Genomic DNA, 19,223 nt, shown 5'->3' with positions numbered 1-19,223 from the left:
CCCACGCGGACACGGGGAGAATGTGCAAACTCCACACGGACAGTGACCCAGAGCCGGGGTCGAACCTGGGACCTCGGCGCCGTGAGGCAGCAGTGCTAACCACTGCGCCACTGTGCTGCCCTCTCACATGAATACTTCTTAATTGTGATGAGGGTTCCTGCCTCTACCACCCTTTTAGCTAGTGAGTTCCAGATTCGCACCACCCTCTGAGTGAACCTTTTTCCTCACATCCCCTCTACCCTCTTTCCCATTAACTTAAATCTTTGCCTCCTGGTCATTGACCCTCCACTAAGGGGAAATGTTTCTTCCTATTTACCCTATCTATGTCCCTCATAATGCTGTGCACCTCAGTCAGGTCCTGCCTACAGCCTTCTCTACTCTCAGAAAAGCAATTGCAGCCTATCCAGTCTCTCTGCACAGCTGAAACACTCCAGCCCAGGGCAACATTCCGGCGAATCCCTTCTGCACCGTCTCTGGTGCAATCACTTCCTTCCTATACTGTAGTGACCAGAACTCCAGCTGTGGCCTAACGAGCATTTCATACAGGCCTGTCGTAACCTCTCTGCTCTTATATTCTATGCCTCAGCTAGTAAAGGCAAGTATCTCATATGTCTTCTTAACCACCTTATCTACCTGTCCTGCTGCCTTCAGGGATTTATAGACATGCACCCCAAGGTACCTCTGATCCTCTGTCCGTCCTGGCATCCTGCTGTTCATTGTACATTCCCTTGACTTGTTAGTCCTCCTAAAATTCATCACTTCAGACTTTTCAGGATTAAATTCCATTTGCCACTGTTCTGCCCATCTGACCAGCTGTAGCCACATCCTGATTACAAAATAGACACTTGCAGAGAATGAAGGGAAAAATGGACAATGCTGAGAAAGCAAGTAGGTGCAAGGTTTGTCTGTTGATTGGAGCTGTAGCTCCCAGACAAGACCGATACTGCAAAGCCATTACCATACTAATGAGCCATCTCCGGGTACAAAAGAGTAACATTTAGGTAAACGATACTAAAGCAGACACCCCGGCGCCAGAGGAGACTAGAACAAAGCAGGCCAACGGCCACCTAGGGCCCGCCCAGCAATCAGGGCAGCCACCCCTTTATTGGAGGAAATCGATACCAATGATCGATACCAATGATCAGGATACGGTCCAATTAATTGGGACCCAAAAGTGCGCGAAGCCCCCTTTGATTATAAGAGGAAGCCCCCAAGAGAGAATCGTCCTTCTTGGCCTTGGCTCTCAGCGAGGAGAGACCTGCCTAGCAGCTGCACCAGACAAATAAGTCCAAAGTCAACGCACGCTACGAGATAGACGCTCCTAGCTACTATTCTATACAAGTTCAATGCCAGCAGCCTCACAACCGGACAACGGCCATTGTTCCTCTGACTGAGTGGGCACCCAAAGCTAAGTATAGGCTTTTAGTAGTAGTAGTAGTTTAGTTGGTAGAGTTTGTGCATGAGTATAATTGACTATGTGTGTAAATAAATGAGTATTGATTTCGAACTTACTAACTGGTGTATCGAGTCTTTGATCAGTATTCGGTTTTGAACCTTGTGGCCGTATCGGAAAGATACCTGGCGACTCTTGAGCAAGCATAATTAGAATGAAGGACGGCGACCATATTAACCGCCATAAACAGAGCCAATTAAGGAGAGAGCATAACGAGCAACACAGCCCGTCTATATAGTCCTGTAATCCAAGGCTTTCCTCCTTGCTATTCACCACACCACCAATTTTGTGTCATCTGTCAACTTGTTGACTATACCCTACATATTCACATCTGGATCATTAATGCACACTACAAACAGCAAGGGACCCAGCACCGATCCCTGCAGAACACCATTGGACACAGGCTTCCAGTCATAAAAACAAACTTCAGGCTGTAGCCACCTGCGTTGGCCACCTCCCGACTCCAAAATGGGGATCCGCTAAGAATGCAGGGAGAAATGGCCAAGGACAGGAAAACAAGCAGGTACAAAGTTTCCTGTCTATTAGACTTGCAGAACCCAGACAGAACCGAAACCAAAAACCATCTGCATAGTAATGAGCGATCCCCGGGAACAATTGGAAACATTAAGAGTAATAAAGACCAAACCAGACTCCTCGGCGCCAGCCGGAGCCAAGACAAAGGAAGACCAACGGACACCGAGGAACCGCCCAGCGATCAGGGAACAGCTCCAGTATTGGAGAAATCGATAGAAGCGATTGGAAGTTAGTCCAATCAATTGGAACCAGTTACGGGGTCCGCCCAAAAGGGCGCGAAGCCCCTGGGGACTATAAAATAGAGTCACCATGTTCAGTTCGGTCTTCTTGGCAGCTCTCAAAGAACTCTTGACCGTGACTCTCAACTCGGAGAGACTTGCCTAGCAGCTGCACCAACCAAGTAAGTGTCCAGTCAATGCACGCTACGAGATAGGCGCTCCTAACCATTAGTCCATACCAGCTTGAAGCCTGCAGACTCAGAATCGAACGAAAGGCCATTTATTCCCCTGACCTGGTGGGCCAGTTTCCAAAGCTAAGTATTGGCCTTTTAGTGTTGGAGATAGTCTAGTGAGTAGTATTTTATGCATGAGTAGCGATTGACTGTGTATATAATAAATGTGTTTTGATTTGAAACTTACTAACTGGTGTATTGGTTATTGATCAGCACTTGAACTTGAACCTCGTGGTGGTATCATAAAGATACCCGGCGACTCTAGAGCAAGGTGATTAAACAGAGCAATTAAGTGTAAAGCACACTTTGCAAATTAGCAACAAGGCAGCACGGTGGCGTAGTGGTTAGCACTGCTGCCTCACAGTGCCAAGGTCCCAGGTTTGATCCGGGCCCTGGGTCACTGTCCGTGTGGAGTTTGCACATTCTCCCCATGTTTGCGTGGGTTTCACCCCCACAACCCAAAGATGAGTAGGGTAGGTGGATTGGCCACGCTAAATTGCCTCTTAATTGGAAAAAATTAATTGGGTACTCTAAATTTATTTTTAAAAAACAAGCTTCAACCATCACCCTCTGCCTCCTGTCCGAGAGAGGGAGAGACTGGAGGGTGGAGAGAGAGAGAGATGGAGAAGGTGAAGAGAGAGACACAGAGGAGGGTGGAAAGAGAGAGATGGAGGGGGTGAGAGAGAGACAGCGGGGGGGGGGGGGGGTTTGGAGAGAGAGAGAGACAGGGGTTGGAGAGGGAGAGAGAGAGAGGGAGGGGGGGGGAGGAGGCAGAAGGGAGAGAGAGAGAGAGCACACTTTTAAACACTACCTTCTTGCCAGCAATGTAGCCTCCAGTTGCCCCGAAGCTTTTAGTAAAAGTGCCCATCAACACATCAACATCCATGGGGTCAACGAAGAAGTATTCCACCACACCCCGGCCGGTAGGTCCCACCGCTCCGATACTGTGAGCTTCATCCAGGTACAGGTAGGCTTTATACTTTTTCTTCAAAGCTACAATGTCCGGGAGACGGACCATCGAGCCCTCCATGCTGGAACCAAAATAACACATGGCAACATAACACAGTGTTACAAACATACAGAACACTGATAAAAATAACACACACAGCAACATAACACACTGATAAAACATACAGGATTCTATTATTTTGTGTTCCATAGCCAGGTGCAGTAAATTTATAAACCTCTGGTTTGCTATGTTTTGAACAGTATATTTATGCAACAACTGAGCAAAATAATTGGAATGTAAAAGCTTGACCTCGGGAAAGAGCACGGTGGTGAAGCCGCTGGCAATATCTGGTTAGCTTTTAGCCAAGGAGCTAGCACAGGTGGTGTGCGCTGAATGTCTATGACTCTATCTATAGTCTATGACTCGATACAGTTATCAAGATGTGTTTTACAGGGTATCTCACACACAGTTTGGTGAAGCTCAGCTCTGGGGCAGTACAATGGGGCCGTAGCCTTCAGATATCAAACGCCCCATTTTAACCAGATTTGTCCTGGCCTAAACCAGGGATTCCCAAACCGTTTCTCACTGTCACCCCATTTTAATGCTTGTAATGCTTGACAATTGCGGCAATCCTCGAGTGAAAATTGGGATTTGAGGAGGGGGGGAGTTGTTAAGTACAGGATGTTGCGTGCCTTTCGAAGGGGCCGACCCCAGTACGGAAACTTCCAAATCTCCATCCCCACAAGTGCCAAGCTGTCTTGGCACTTGCAGGTCGTGACCCGGTTTGGGGGGGGGGGGGGGGGCGGGGATTGGGGGGATTTAGCGGTTTGGATCAGAAATTGGCTAGCTGAAAGAAGACAGAGGGTGGTGGTTGATGGGAAATGTTCAGCCTGGAGTTCAGTTACTAGTGGTGTACCACAAAGATCTGTTTTGGGGCCACTGCTGTTTGTCATTTTTATAAATGACCTGGAGGAGGACGTAGAAGGATGGGTCAGTAAATTTGCGCACGACACTAAAGTCGGTGGAGTTGTGGACAGTGCGGAAGGATGTTGCAGGTTACAGAGGGACATAGATAAGCTGCAGAGCTGGGCTGAGAGGTGGCAAATGGAGTTTAATGCAGAAAAGTGTGAGGTGATTCATTTTGGAAGGAGTAACACGAATACAGAGTACTGGGCTAATGGTAAGATTCTTGGTAGTGTGGATGAGCAGAGAGATCTCGGTGTCCATGTACATAGATCCCTGAAAGTTGTCACCCATGTTGATAGGGTTGTTAAGAAGACGTACAGTGTATTAGCTTTTATTGGTAGAGGGATTGAGTTTCGGAACCATGAGGTCATGTTGCAGCTGTACAAAACTCTGGTGTGGCCGCATTTGGAGTATTGCGTGCAGTTCTGGCAGCCGCATTATAGGAAGGACGTGGAAGCTTTGGAAAGGGTTCAGTGGAGATTTACCAGGATGTTGCCTGCTATGGAGGGAAGATCTTATGTGGAAAGGCTGAGGGACTTGAGGCTGTTTTTGTTAGAGAGAAGAAGGTTAAGAGGTGACTTAATAGAAGCATACAAGATGATCAGAGGATTAGATAGGGTGAACAGTGAGAGCCTTTTTCTTCGGATGGTGATGGCTAGCATGAGGGGACATAGCTTTAAATTGAGGGGCGATAGATATAGGACAAATGTCAGAGGTAGGTTCTTTACTCAGAGAGTAGTAAGGGCGTAGAATGCCCTGCCTGCAACAGTCGTGGACAAGCCAACATTAAGGGCATTTAAATGGTCATTGGATAAACATATGGATGATAAGGGAATAGTGTAGATGGGCTTTAGAGTGGTTTCACAGGTCGGCGCAACACCGAGGGCCGAAGGGCTTGTACCTCACTGAAATGTTCTATGTTAGCAGTTTGCTGCTAATCGCCACCACCCTTGGAGCATGCACAGTGAGATCCTACTAACAGTAACCTGATGATGAACAAGGGAAATGCTGGTCAGGCAGCATCTGGGAGAGAGAATAACAACAGAGCTAATCCTTCAGATTTCCTCCCACAGTCCAACAATGTGCAGGTTAGGTGGATTGGCCATGCTAAATAACCCTTAGTGTCCAAAGGTATGAAGGCTAACTGGGGCTACAGGGATAGGGCAGGGGGGTCGACCTGGGTGGGGTGCTCTTTCAGAGGGTCGGTGCAGACCCGATGGACCAAATGGCCTCCTTTTGCGCCGTAGGGATTCTCTGGTTCTGTCAACATAATCTCACCCGGTGAGTCAACTCAACAGAGAAGTTGGGGATTGACGCAGTGGTCTCCCTCGTCTTTGTGGCTCAGTTTAAGATTCGTAATGTAACAATTTGGCTTCTGCTAAATGTTCCATCATTAACCAGGCACAGCGAGTGGCTCTCTGTCTCTATGAAGATATTGTCAGGGAGATCTGCTTCTTTAACATGTTGTGACACCCGGAAACAAATACCCTACTGGTCCTTGCTTGCAAAAATGTTTTTAAACTGATAAATCATATATGTAACTGGAGACACATCTGCAATTTTGTTGGAAGAAAGAGAGATGGTTTGAATGGAGCACGCTACATGTGATTCCGAGCAAGCAGCATGCCTGGGTCTAAAGGACAGAGAACCAACAATGGAGCAATACTCCAGCAGGCAAGCTGAACCACAGATCGCATTTACACAGCATATTTTAATGCTGCTTGGCCCTTCGTAGAATCATAGAACCCCTACAGTACTGAAGGAGGCCATTCAGCCCATCGAGTCTCCACTGATCTTCAAAAGACTACCCTATCTAGGCCCAATCCCCTGACCTATTCCAGTGACCCCACCCTAAGGGGCAATTTAACATGGCCAATCTACCTAACCTGTGTATCTTTGGACTGTGAGAGGGAAACTGGGCCCCCGTTGAAAACCCATGCAGACACGGGAGAATGTGCAAACTCCACACAGTCACCCGGTGTCGGAATCGAACCTGGGACCACTGGCGCTGTGAGGCAGCAGTGCTGATCACTGTGCCACCGCGCCGCCCTTTAACAAATTATTTATTTTTGACAGCAAGCCACAGATGGAGCTATTAGGGCAGGTGATCAAAGGCCTGGCCAAAGAGATAGGAGCCTCTTAAAAAGGAGAGTGAGAGAGAGGGGCAATGAGGTTTAGAGATGGAGTTCCAGAGTTGGGGTGATTGAGGTAAAGCATGGCACAAGAGGCTAGAATTGCCGGGATGCCTTGGACAGCCACAATGTTGGAAGAGGCGACAGAGATAGGGACAAGTGAGGCCGGCTGAGTCATACCTGTAAATTCCTTCCACGAGAATGAGGATTTTCTTCCAGGGCCTGTGGGTTCGGGGTTGCCCATTGACCACAGCGTCTCGCAGCAGCTTCTCCAGGCTCTGTAGATCTGAGAGAAAAGACACACGGGAATTGAAAATTCAGGCTCGCAGATGTTCTTGGTGTGTGTGCTCTTTTCAAAAAAGATTAATTGCACTACATTCTGACAGGTGAGGATCACGGGAACGTTTATCTCTGGCATTAGTTGGCATTATCTTGGCTAACCAGAGAGGCTGATTTGAGATCTATCGCCTGTTGAAGCACAGGAACTCCTTGAAGCGGGTGGATGTTTTGTCCTGGGTGGTGTCGAGGTTGTTGAAGCTTCACTCACCCAGGCCAGTAGGAAATATTCCATCAGACTCCTGACTTCAGCCTTGTGGATGGTGGACAGGCTTTGGGGGAGTCAGGGGGTGAGTTACCCGCCACAGAATTACCAGCCTCTCAGCCTTTAAATAGCATCTTAAAGAAAGTGAGAGAAGGGTGGAGAGATTCACAGGGGAAATTCCAGAGCTTTGGGCCCAGGCAGCTGACGGCACTATCTCCAATGGTGGAGTGATTAAAATCTGGGATGTTCAAGTGGCCAGGTTAGAGGCACGCAGTGATCTCGGAGGATGGTGGGGCTGGAGAAGATTGCAGCGATTGGGGGGGGGGGGGGGGGGGGGGGGGGCAAGGCCATGGGGGCATTTGAAAACAAAGGTGGAAATTTTTAAATCACGATGTTGCCTGACTGGGAGCCGGCACAGGGGGTGATGGGTGAATACCCGGTCCTGGGTGAGAGACAGGAGACAGGTAGCAGAGGTTTGGGCAAGCTCAGGATTACATGCAATGAAGAGGTAACATGGGTAGGGAAAGGGCTTTGGCAGCCGATGGGCTGAGGCAGGGGTGGAGCCTGGTGATGTAACAGAGGTGAAAGCAGGTCATTTTGGTGATGGGATCAAAGTTCCATCTTGGGGTCAAATATGACACCAAAGACCAGTCCGGGTTTGGACAGACGGGCAGAGAGATGGTGTCGGCAGCAATTTGGCATTGAGGGAGGAAGTGATGGAAGGCAGAACATCCAACTGTACAATGAATAGTGTTGTGGGATCTGAAGCGGCTAACTGAATTGACAAGACAGCCATTTGGCCTAACCTCTGACTTGGAGGACACATTGGTTACAAAGTAGCAATTATACAGCAGGATTACAGATAGGCTGCAAAATTTGGCGGTGAAATGGCAGATGGAATTTAACCCGGGCAAATGCGAGGTGATGCATTTTGGTAGATCCAATTCAGGTGGGAGCTATAAAATATATGGCAACATATATGAGGCAGCAGGGTAGCATGGTGGTTAGCATAAATGCTTCACAGCTCCAGGGTCCCAGGTTCGATTCCCGGCTGGGTCACTGTCTGTGTGGAGTCTGCACGTCCTCCCCCTGTGTGCGTGGGTTTCCTCCGGGTGCTCCGGTTTCCTCCCACAGTCCAAAGATGTGCGGGTTAGGTGGATTGGCCATGCTAAATTGCCCGTAGTGTCCTAATAAATGTAAGGTTAAGGGGGGGGGTTGTTGGGTTACGGGTATAGGGTGGATACGTGGGTTTGAGTAGGGTGATCATGGCTCGGCACAACATTGAGGGCCGAAGGGCCTGCTCTGTGCTGTACTGTTCTATGTTCTATGTAACCATCAGGAGCAAAGACACACATGGAGATCTGGGCGTACAGGTCCACAGATCCTTAAAAGTGGCAGCACAGATGGAAATGGTGAGAAAGAAAGCATATGGTATGCTTGCCTTCATCGGACGGGGCATTGAGTATAAAAGTTCGCAAATCATGTTAGTTATATAGAATGTTGGTTGGGCCACATTTGGAATACTGTGTCCCAATTCTGGTCGCCACACTACCAGAAGGATGTGGAAACTTTGAAGAGAGCACAGAAAAGGTTTACCAGGATGTTGCCTGGTATGGAGGGTATTAGCTATGAGGAGAGATTGAATAAGGGGCAACCTGATAGAAGTTTATAAAATTATTTGGGGCATAGATAGGGGAAACAGTTCAGGGTTTTTCCCAGGGTGGAAATGACAATTGCAAGGGGGCACAAGTTCAAGGTGAGGGGGGAAAAGGTTCAGTGGAGATGTGCGGGGGAAGTTTTTTATACAGAGGGTGGTGGTGGCCTGGAATGCACTGCCAAGTGAGGTAGTTGAGGCAGATACGTTAGCGACCTTTAAGATTTATCTAGACAGACACATGAACAGACGGGGTCTAAAAGGATACAGGCGGTTGGTCTAGATAGGACACGTGATCGGTGCAGGCTATGAGGGCCGAAGGGTCTGTTCCTGTGCTGTAGTGTTCTTTGTTCCTCAATAGTGCAGTGAGAGTGCAGCCCAGTGAGAGTGCAGCCTCGATTAACTGCTCCGAGTCTCTGAATACAACCTTCTCACTCAGAAAGGAGTTCAGAACATTAAGTCAATTCCTCTTCTCCTCCCACAGACAAACACTCCCAAAGCAATACAAAGCCCCACAATTTACACACAACGCTTGCCAAGCAACTCGGCAGCTTACTTACGAAACACAAGATTGCATATCTTTAATTGTTTAAGTCTCAGTCCATTGAAGAGAATTTAAACAGTTTGAATTATTCCTGATCAAACATAAAGAGGGATTGCTGCACTGGTCAAACTTTGAAACTACTGTTTGTCTCCCTGCAGACAGAATTAATGTTTCACCTCATTTGTAGGATTTTAGGTGTGTCTATATTCATAGAAAGCACCTCAGTGATGACACTGGCCGTTCATTGAAGATATCGCATTCTCTAGCATTTTGTACAACTTTATCGGTGAAAGTATTCAGTCACGGTACTTGAGTTACATTGGTGGAGGAGTCATTCCAGATTAGCTAACCAGAATCTAACCTAACCTAGTCTAACCAGAACCTAATCTAACCTGAATCTAGCCTAACCAGAACCTAACTTAACCAGAATCTAACCTAACCAAAACCTAACCTAAGCTGAACTTAACCTAACCAGAACCAACCTAACCATGACCTGACCTAACCAAAACCTAATCTGACCTGAACCTAACCTAAACATAACCTAACGTAACCAGAACCTAACCAGGACCTAACCATATATAAAAACATACATAGAAAATAGAAGCAGGTGGTGGCCATTTGGGCCTTCGAGCCTGCTCCACCATTCATTATGATCATGGCTGATCATCAAGTTCAATACCCTGATCCCACCTTCCCCCCATATCCCGTGATTCCTTTAGCCCCAAGAGCTATATCTAATTCCTTCTTGAAATTACACAAGGTTTTGGCCTCAACTACTTTCTGTGATAGTAAATTCCACAGATTCACCACTCTCTGGATGAAGAAATCACTCCTCACCTCAGTCCTAAAAGGTTTACCCCTTATCCTCAAACTATGACCCCCAGTTCTGGACTCCCCACCATTGGGAACATTCTTTCTGAATCTACCCTGTCTAATCCTGTTAGAATCTTATAAGTTTCTATGAGATCCCCTCTCACTCTCCTAAACTCCAATGAATATAATCCTAACTAATTTAGTCTCTCCTCATCTGACAGTCCCGCCATCCCAGGAATCAGCCTGGTAAACCTTCGCTGCATTCCCTCCAACACAAGAACATCCTTCTTCAGATAAGGACATCAAAACTGCACACAATACTCCAGATGTGGCCACACCAATGCCCTATACAATTGTAGTAAAACATTCCTATTTCTGTTCTTAAATCCTCTTGCTCTGAAGGCCAACACACCATTTGCCTTCTTTACTGCCTGCTGTAGCTGCGCGCTTACTTTCAGCGACTGATGCACAAGGGACACCAAGGTCTCGCTGAGTATTCACCTCTCTTAATTTACACCCATTCAACTGATAATCTGCCTTCCTATTTTTGTGAATCTGATAACCTCACATTTATCCCCATTATGCTGCATCTGCCATGCATATGCCCACTGTAGCCACCTAAGATGGACACTGGGCTAACAAAATGGAGAACTGCTAAGACTGCAGGGAAAAAGCAGTTTAGCCAAGACAAGCAGTCTGCAAAGACTGATTAGCATTCTGCACGCAGCAAAACTAGTTTCTGGCCAGGTGGAAGATCTCAACCAAGGGTGTTAATAGCAAAACGCTTTGCATATTAATGAGGCAATCCAGATCTGGGCACACACAATAGCAACATTTGGTTTTGAATAGATACTTTAAGTGGAGGCCCAGACAAAACGGCACCAGAAGTATCCATCTCAAAAGACCCTAGAGACCGCCCCACACATCGAGAAGGGACCCTCAGATTGGGGGATTAGTGAAACATCGATTGGGAATTGATCCAATCAATGCATGGAAGGTAAAGCCCGCCCCGAAAAGGCACGGACATTGGGGACCACTATAAAGATAGACCCCCACACATGGTCCTGTCTGTTTTGTGCTCCGGCTTGGACTGCTGTTTTGACTTCGACCCAGATCTGCTGTTGTATCCTGACTCCGACTCCAGCCGTTGATCCTGTCTTCCATCACCAGCCGTTGAGCACCAGCCATCGTTCAGTAAGTCCCAAAACGATGCTCGCTACGTGAACTTATACAGTACTCTTCTAATAACGAACAGAAGGTGCAGCCCATAAAGGACCAAAGGCCTTGTCCCCTGACCTTGCTGGTTCCCACTTAGATAAGTATTTAGTCGTTTAATAGTAGAAATAGGTATTAGTCTTTAGCGTGTGCATGCATATTTATTATATTTGTATAATAAATATTGATCGTTGGAACTTACTAATCGATGTATAGTTTTATTACTTTGAACCTGACCTTGGAATATTTGTGAGGTGTTTATATACGACACCTGGCGACTCCCGAGCTGAAATTACACATACAGAGCCTAGCAGTGTTAAGCACACGGCCTTTAAACGGAGGCGTGTTAATACACTCCAATAAACGCGTATTACACTCAAGTAAAACGTGCAACACCACTCACTCAGCCTGTCCAAATCCAACTGAAGCATGTCTGTAGCCTCCTCACAGCTCGCCCTCCCACACAACTTTGTATCATCTGCAAATTTGGAAAAAATACCTTGGGCGAGATTCTCCGCACTCCCGACGGTGCGGAGAATAGCGTGGCTCGTAAAATTTTACGGCCACGCTATTCCGACGCCCTCCCGCTATTCTCACCCCCCCCCCCACGCCCGACTCCCGATACGAATCGCTGCCGCCGTTTTTTTACGGCCGGCAGCGATTCTCAGCTGATCGATGGGCCGAGTTCCCAGCCCTTTACGGCTGTTTTTACGAACGGCAAACACACCTGGTCTGGCCGTTCGTAAAAACGGCCGTAAACTCTCGATTTTTAAACCATGGCACCGATTGGCATGGCAGTACCACGGCCGTGCCAAGGGTGCCATGGGCCCGCGCACTCTTTGTCCCTCCGCCGCCCCGCTGTATCACTTCGCGGGGCAGCTGAGGGGCATCCCGGCCCGCGCATGCGCGGGTTTCGCGCAAATGCACGATGACGTCATCCGCGTATGCGCGGGTTGGAGTCTTCCAATCCGCGCTTGCGCGGCTGATGTCATATGACGCGTCAGCCGGCGCAAACTCTGGCAAGCGGGCTTAACGAAATTCGTTAAGCCCGTGATGCCAGAGTTTACGGCGTCGGGCTGCTAGCCCCGACCGGGGACCAGAATCGGTTCCCGGTCGGGGAGGGGGTCCTGGCGTCAAACCCGCCCGGAATTGACGCCAGCCTTACGATTTCTCCCCATATGGGAGAATCGCGCCCCTTTAGTTTCCTTGTCCAAATCATTAATATATAATGTGAACAGCTGGGGTCCGAGCACACATCCCTGCGGTGCCCTACTAGTCACTGTCTGCCAATTGAAAAAATACCCATTTATTCCAACCTTTTGCTTCCCGTCTGCTAATCAGCTTTCCTAAACCACTACCAGCATTCCCATGTGCTTTACCTTTACATAGTAATCTGATATGTGAGACCTTATTGAAAGCCTTCTGAAAGTCTAAATAGACCACATCCAATGGGGCTGGTTGAGCACACGGCTAAATCGCTGGCTTTGAAAGCAGACCAAGGCAGGTCAGCAGCACGGTTCAATTCCCGTACCAGCCTCCCTGAACAGGCTCCGGAATGTGGCGACTAGGGGCTTTTCACAGTAACTTCATTTGAAGCCTACTTGTGACAACAAGCGATTTTCATTTCATTTTTTTTCATTTTTCATCCACTGGTTCTCCCTAGTCAGCTCTCCTAGTTATATCTTCAAATAATTCTAGTAGATTTGTCAAGCATGATTTCCCTTTCATAAATCCATGCTGACTTTGTCTGATTACATCACTGCTTTCCAAATGATGTGCTATGAAATCCATGACAATGGACTGCAGCAAAATCCCTACTATCGACATTAGGCTCCCCGGTGTATAGTTCCCTGTTTTTTCTCTACCATTTTAAATAATGAGGTTATATTATTTACCCTCCAATCTGTAGGAACAATTCCAGCGTCCAAAACATTTTGGAAAATGACCATCAATGGATCTACCATTTCTAGGGCCACCGGAGGTTTATCCGCCTTCAATCCCATTAATTTCCCCAAAGCCATTTCTCCACTAATACTAAATTCCTTCAGGTCCTTACTAAAACTTGAACTGACTAGAGCCAGGGAGAAAATCCCAGCCAAACCCACCTGAAATGACACTTACAAACTTTTCCTTTAGATCGCGCCCGTAGAAACCTTTATAGTTAGTTTTTATGTTCCCCGCTAGCTTACTTTCATATTGTACTTCCCCCTTCTTAATCAATCCCATGGCCCGCCTTTGCTGAATTTTAAACTGTACCCAATCCTCAGGTCTATCGGGCGGGATTCTCCCAGCCCGGGTTCGGGCTGGACAATCCCTGCAACCGGGCCACGCCACCAGCACGCGAGTCTCCGCGGAGCAGTCACGGGCCGCTCAATGCCGATGGGCCGAGCGGCCGCTCTAAAAGGGCAGAGTCCTGCTGCCGTCATCCACACCTGGTCAGAGCCGGTGGGACCTCTGCGCGCAAGGCCGGGTGGGGGGGGGGGGGGGCTCCGACACCGGGGGGTGGAGGTGGGCCTCCGATGGGGCCTGGCCCGCGATCGGGACCCAACGATCAGCGGGCCGGCCTCTCGCTCCCCGGGCCTATTTTCTTCCGCGCCGACCCCTGAACTGCCGCCCCATGTTGCGTCGGGGCCGGCACATTGAGGGAGGCCGCGGATCCCACGACGCACAGTTCGCACCGGGATGGGAGGCTGGGGCAGCGTGAACCGCTCCAGCACCGTGCTGGCCCCCTGTAGGGGCCAGAATCGGTACTCCCAGCGGCCCAATCACGCCGTCGTGAAATGCTGCTGAATGGGAGAACCCCGCCCATTGTTTTTTCTTGCTAATTTGTCTGCCTCTTCTTTAAACCAGAAGAGATTTTCAACTCAAATCATTTGAGGTAACATTTCCATAGTGAGTTTTCCCGAACGCCTGCTAAACATTTGGCAGAAGCCCTGAAGGGAATGTCAGGAAATAAACCGAGTTATGCCATCCCTTTGCCGCCCCCGACGATCTCCTGTTAAAGACTGACGGGAGGTCAGGTGAAACATCCGGCAGAAATTCCAATTCACGAGTATCAATAAACGGGGCATGAAAAGGCTGAACAGCTGACCTGTGTGGTTTGACTACATATGGGGAGGCAGCTGAACACAGAATCTTGTGGTACAGAAGGAGGCCATTTGGCCCATCACACCCATGCCAGCTCTTTGACAGAACTATCTAATTGGTTGCATTGGCTGTCACTGCAAATTCAGGGGGCACAGTCAGCACACATGTAGCGGCAGTGCCGTAGCAAACAGCACAATTTGTTTAAAACTTTATATTTAAGGTACAAGTTTTGTTTATTAAAGAGTTCAGGTCTCGTGTATATTGATGAGCAAGGGAGTTGATGGAAGACCGGCGAGCAAAGCAACAAAGGGGTTGGGGGGCAAGCGGGACACACCTCAATCATCCCCCGCCATCCTGAAAATGTTTTCACGTATTTATCCAACCTCCATGCCAAAGTTCCGATTGAACCTTGTGCCACCAGCTCTTCAGCCAGTACTGCAGCATATAAACAACTATATATTATATCGCACCTTGAACTAAGCCATCAACAGGAGCATTAAAAGCGTGACACCGAGCAGGTGGTCCACAGCTTGGTCAAAGACGTGGGTTTTTTTAAAATAAATTTAGAGTACCCAATCAATTTTTTCCAATTAAGGGGCAATTTAGCGTGGCCAATTCACCTACCCTGCGCATCTTTTGGGTTGTGGGGGCGAAACCCACGCAGACACGGGGAGAATGTGCAAACTCCACACGGACAGTGACCCAGAGCCGGGATCGAACCTGGGACCTCGGCGCCGTGAGGCAACAGGGCTAACCCACTGCGCCACCGTGCTGCCCTAAAGACGTGGGTTTTAAGGAATGTTTTGAAGGAAGAGAGAGAGGGAAATACTGAGCTTAGGGCCCGGGTAGTTGAAAGGATAACCACTGATGATGGATGATTAAAATGACGCAACATCTGTGGTGAGACCATCAATTCACAAGACACGTGATTGGAAGTGAACAGTGGTTTTAATAGTCTTACAACTGAGCCTGCCTGCGACGAGATGAAATGGCAGCAGGCTCACGACTGCAGAGCTTTATACTTCCGGTTAGTGGGAGGAGCCATGGGCGGAGCCAAGGGTGGAGCCCAGTACAAACTCCTCATCTCCCCCTATGGGCAGAGCTGTGCAACGGCTCGTATACAGAGCCCACAAGGACACAATACATATGATACAACACCGTGTGAATTACTAGGTTTATAATTCACCACAATCTCTAACTTGTATTGTCATGTGGGTGCAACGTAAGGCTCTGTTTTTTTCTCTCTCTTGCTTTGCTTACTCAGATCAAAAGGCAATAGGCCAAGGTCTGAAAATCAAGGTTATTGTTAAGAAGAACAGAGGGTGAGATAGGAAAGAATTGGTAGTGGCCTTCCGCCTTGTGAGACAATGGTCCGCGCCGTGCGGGGGCAACAAAGATGGGGCGGGGGGGGGGGGGGGGGGCACCAAATCATCCAAACTTGAAACGTCAGCTCCCTTCTCTATTCACAGATGCTGTCAGACCTGCTGAGATTGGACAGCAAGTTTTGTTTCAGCTTCCAGCATCCGCGATAATTTGCGTTTATCTGTGTTAAGCATCGCCTGGTGTTGCTCCGTAGCCTCACTCTGGCACAGCGACCTCTGCCCTGTTTACCCACTGTGTCACCAACTCCCGCTTTCGGCTCCGGTGATGGGATTTAACCGTCCCCAAGAAAACTCCGGTCACTGTTACGAGTCGATGACCTTTTTTGTCAGAGCTGGGAGAGAGATAAGAGAAGTGGCAGGAGTTAAACACACACGGAGGCAGTGTGAGAGGGATTGGGGGTAGGGGGTACACAAGGGAAGGTCCATGATAGGGTGGAAGACAGGAGAGATTAAATGAGAAAAAGTGGATGATGGGACAAGGCAGAAGATGGGTCTAGGCCAGGTGCCGATGGCAAAAAACAGAACGATGACCAACAGCCACTTTACAAATAAAAATGTTTCCAATGATTCCAATGTGAAATTGTTCAACTTGATGTTGACAAAATGTATTTTTTCTTAATCACCACCACCGTCACTGCAACTTCAGGAAACCTGCATTTTCACTCCAGGATCCACCCATCCTGTCAGCAGAGACTCACTGACCTCAATCACTTTCAACTTTATGAGGGCCAGGTTTCTCGCTGATTGGTATCAGAAAGTTGCCCCTTAAAACTGAAAGGTAAAAACAATTTTCTTTTCAGAAACAAAATCAGTGGAGAACGAGGTGTTTTGAGTTTGGGAAATGGAACCAATCCTCATTCCATCGCCCAGAGGCAGCAGCAGGTACTCTCAACACCAGATTCAACACCTGTTCTGCCCAAAGTGATATTCCTGCAGCCCAACTCTCAAAGGAGAATCCCAATGCCGAGTATCGCTCCATTGTTAGCACTGGTACCTCTTGAGGCAGGAGGCGGAGAGACTCCCAAGACTTCAGCACAAATGTCAAGGCTGATAAGTACTGAGGGAGTGCTGCACTGTTGGAGGTGTTGCCGTTCGAATGAGGCCTTAAATCCAGGCCCCTTCTGCCCTCTCAGCTGGATGTTAAAGGTCGCTCAGTGCCATTTGGAAGCAGAGCAGAAGAACTAACCCTGGGATATAAACAGGAGCTGCTGGAAATGCTCAGCAGCTCAGGCTGAACACCTGGAGTGAGAAATGGAGTTAATGTTTCAGATCGATGGCTTTTCATCAGAACCAGGTCAAGTTAGAGATGCAGCAGGTTTTGAGCAAGTGGTGGGTGGGACAAAGGGCAAAAGGAAAGTCTGTGATAGGATGGAAAACAGAAGAGATCTCAGCCTTCCATTAATTTGGGCCTCTTCAGCATCCCTGATTTTGATCGCCCCCACCGTTGGCCCCATGCCTTCATCTGCCTAGGCCCTAAGCTCTGGACTTCCTTCCTCAAACCTTCCTAGTGCTGTTTTCAAAACGCTCCTTGAAACCTTTGACCCTGCTTTTGGTCACTTACCCTAAGTTCTCCTTATGTGGCTCAGTGTCAAATTGCTTGTCGCCACTCCTGTAACGCGCTCTGGGGCATCACCCATGCGAACGGTGCTAAGCAAATGCAAACAGTTGTTATTGCCATTGGTGGGTCAGGCTTCTCTGACAGTGTGGAGATGGAGGATTAGCTCTACTGATAATTGCCAATAAATTGTGAAACTGGTCACTGAGCTAGCCAACCGCTGTTATTCTGGAGCCAGCGGATTGGAAAACAGGCCACAACCAGCTCAGCCATGGTCTTATTGAATGGTGGAGTCAGGTTCAATGGGCTGAATGGCCTACTTCTGCACCTAATTCCTGTCTTCCTATGACAGCAGAGTTTTGGGTGAACTTAAGTTTACAGTGGGTGGGAAGTGGAAAATCAGCCAGGAAGACGTTGGAATGAACATGTCTAGAGGCTTGAGGGACTGCCTCACTCCGTGTATGTTTGCCTTTAAAACACATACAAGACACTGCCATCCCACCAGCCCGACCGAATCCCACCCTGATTAAGCTGGACGTGGGTGGATTGAGAGAGATTTTTTAATTGCCCTCATCTTTTCTTAAAAAGGCATTGCCGTTTAGTCCCAGTTTTGAATTAGCTTTCCCCCACCTTTTCCAGTTTACAGAGCAGGATCGAAGGGCCGAGTGGCCTCCTGAAAATGAAAATCGCTCATTGTCACGAGTAGGCTTCAATGAAGTTACTGTGAAAAGCCCCTAGTCGCCACATTCCGGCGCCTGTCCGGGGAGGCTGGTACAGGAATCGAACCGTGCTGCTGGCCTGCTTGGTCTGCTTGAAAAGCCAGCGATTAGCTCTGTGAGCTAAACCAGCCCCTGTTGGTTCCAACATTATTATTAAGATACCCCAAGGAGAGACAGAAACCTTGGGCGGGATTCTCCGAACCCCCGCCGGGTCAGAGAATCGCCAGGGGCCGGCGTCAATCACGCCCCCACCGTGTCCTGAATTCTCCGCCACCCGAGATTCGGCGGGGGCGGGAATTGCGGCGCGCCGGTCGGTGGGTCGAAGTCCCGCCGCTGACAAGCCTCTCCCGCCTGCGTGGATTAAACCACCTACCTTACCGGCGGGAGCAGGTGACGCGGGCGGGCGCCGTGGTCCTGGGGGGGGGGGGCGCTTGGGGCGATCTGACCCTGAAGGGGGTGCCCCCACGGTGGCCTGGCACGCGATCGGGGCCCACCGATTGGCGGGCGGGCCTGTGCCGTGGGGGCACTCTTTTTCTTCCGCCTTCGCCATGGTCTTCACCATGGCGGAGGCGGAAGAGACCCCCTCCCCTGCGCATGCGCTGGGATGACGTCAGCAGTCGCTGACGCTCCGGTGCATGCGCCGACTTACGGCGGCCGGCGAAGTACTTTGGGCCCCGGCTGGCGTGGCGCTAAAGGCCGTTCACGCCAACCAGCGGAGCGGGAACCACTCCGGCGCGGGCCTAGCCCCTCAATGTGAGGGCTTGGCCCCTAAAGTTGCGGAAACTTCCACACCTTTGGGGCGGCCCGACGCCGGAGTGGTTCACGCCACTCCAACACGCCGGGACCCCCCGCCCTGCCGGGTAGGGGAGAATCCCAGCCCTTGTTTGCCCAGATAGAACAGGGTTTCTGACACGCTTGCGGCAGCAGAGAGTCTGCTGGAATTCAGAGGTGAAGAATTTGTTCCTCTTTGTACATGTGGTGAAAAGGATTGTAGATATATGGGATGTCAAAAATCACTCATTATGTGGAAAGGAATGCAGCAGAACCAGCTAGACAGGGGATGGCTTAGGCAGTTACAACACTGAATTGAACTAGGTGAGGCAAGCTCAAACCTCATTGTGAGCTGATAATCAGATATACCTGGAGAGAAAAGGAGTGCTTTAACCAGTCTTGGCAGCTCTTTTAGCCTTGCTGGTAGATCCTTCCTTAGTACCAGTCAAGCACACCA

The 19,223-nt window shown here is 49.1% G+C and overlaps 1 protein-coding gene across 1 annotated transcript in view; it reads right to left on the bottom strand.

The window, feature by feature from the left end:
* sptlc3 (serine palmitoyltransferase, long chain base subunit 3) overlaps window positions 1–19,223 on the bottom strand; it is a 126,400-nt gene that overhangs the window by 28,918 nt on the left and 78,259 nt on the right. Inside the window, exons 7-8 of the mRNA XM_038792491.1 lie at window positions 6,666–6,771; window positions 3,250–3,469 (exon numbers count right to left, since the gene is read on the bottom strand). Coding sequence (XP_038648419.1) covers window positions 3,250–3,469; window positions 6,666–6,771 — 326 coding nt within the window. The remainder of the gene's footprint in view (window positions 1–3,249; window positions 3,470–6,665; window positions 6,772–19,223) is intronic.

This window comes from Scyliorhinus canicula, chromosome 1 (genome assembly GCF_902713615.1).
Source record: "Scyliorhinus canicula chromosome 1, sScyCan1.1, whole genome shotgun sequence".
NCBI classification, from domain to species: Eukaryota; Metazoa; Chordata; class Chondrichthyes; order Carcharhiniformes; family Scyliorhinidae; genus Scyliorhinus; species Scyliorhinus canicula.
This window is presented reverse-complemented; position numbering and strand designations above follow the sequence as displayed.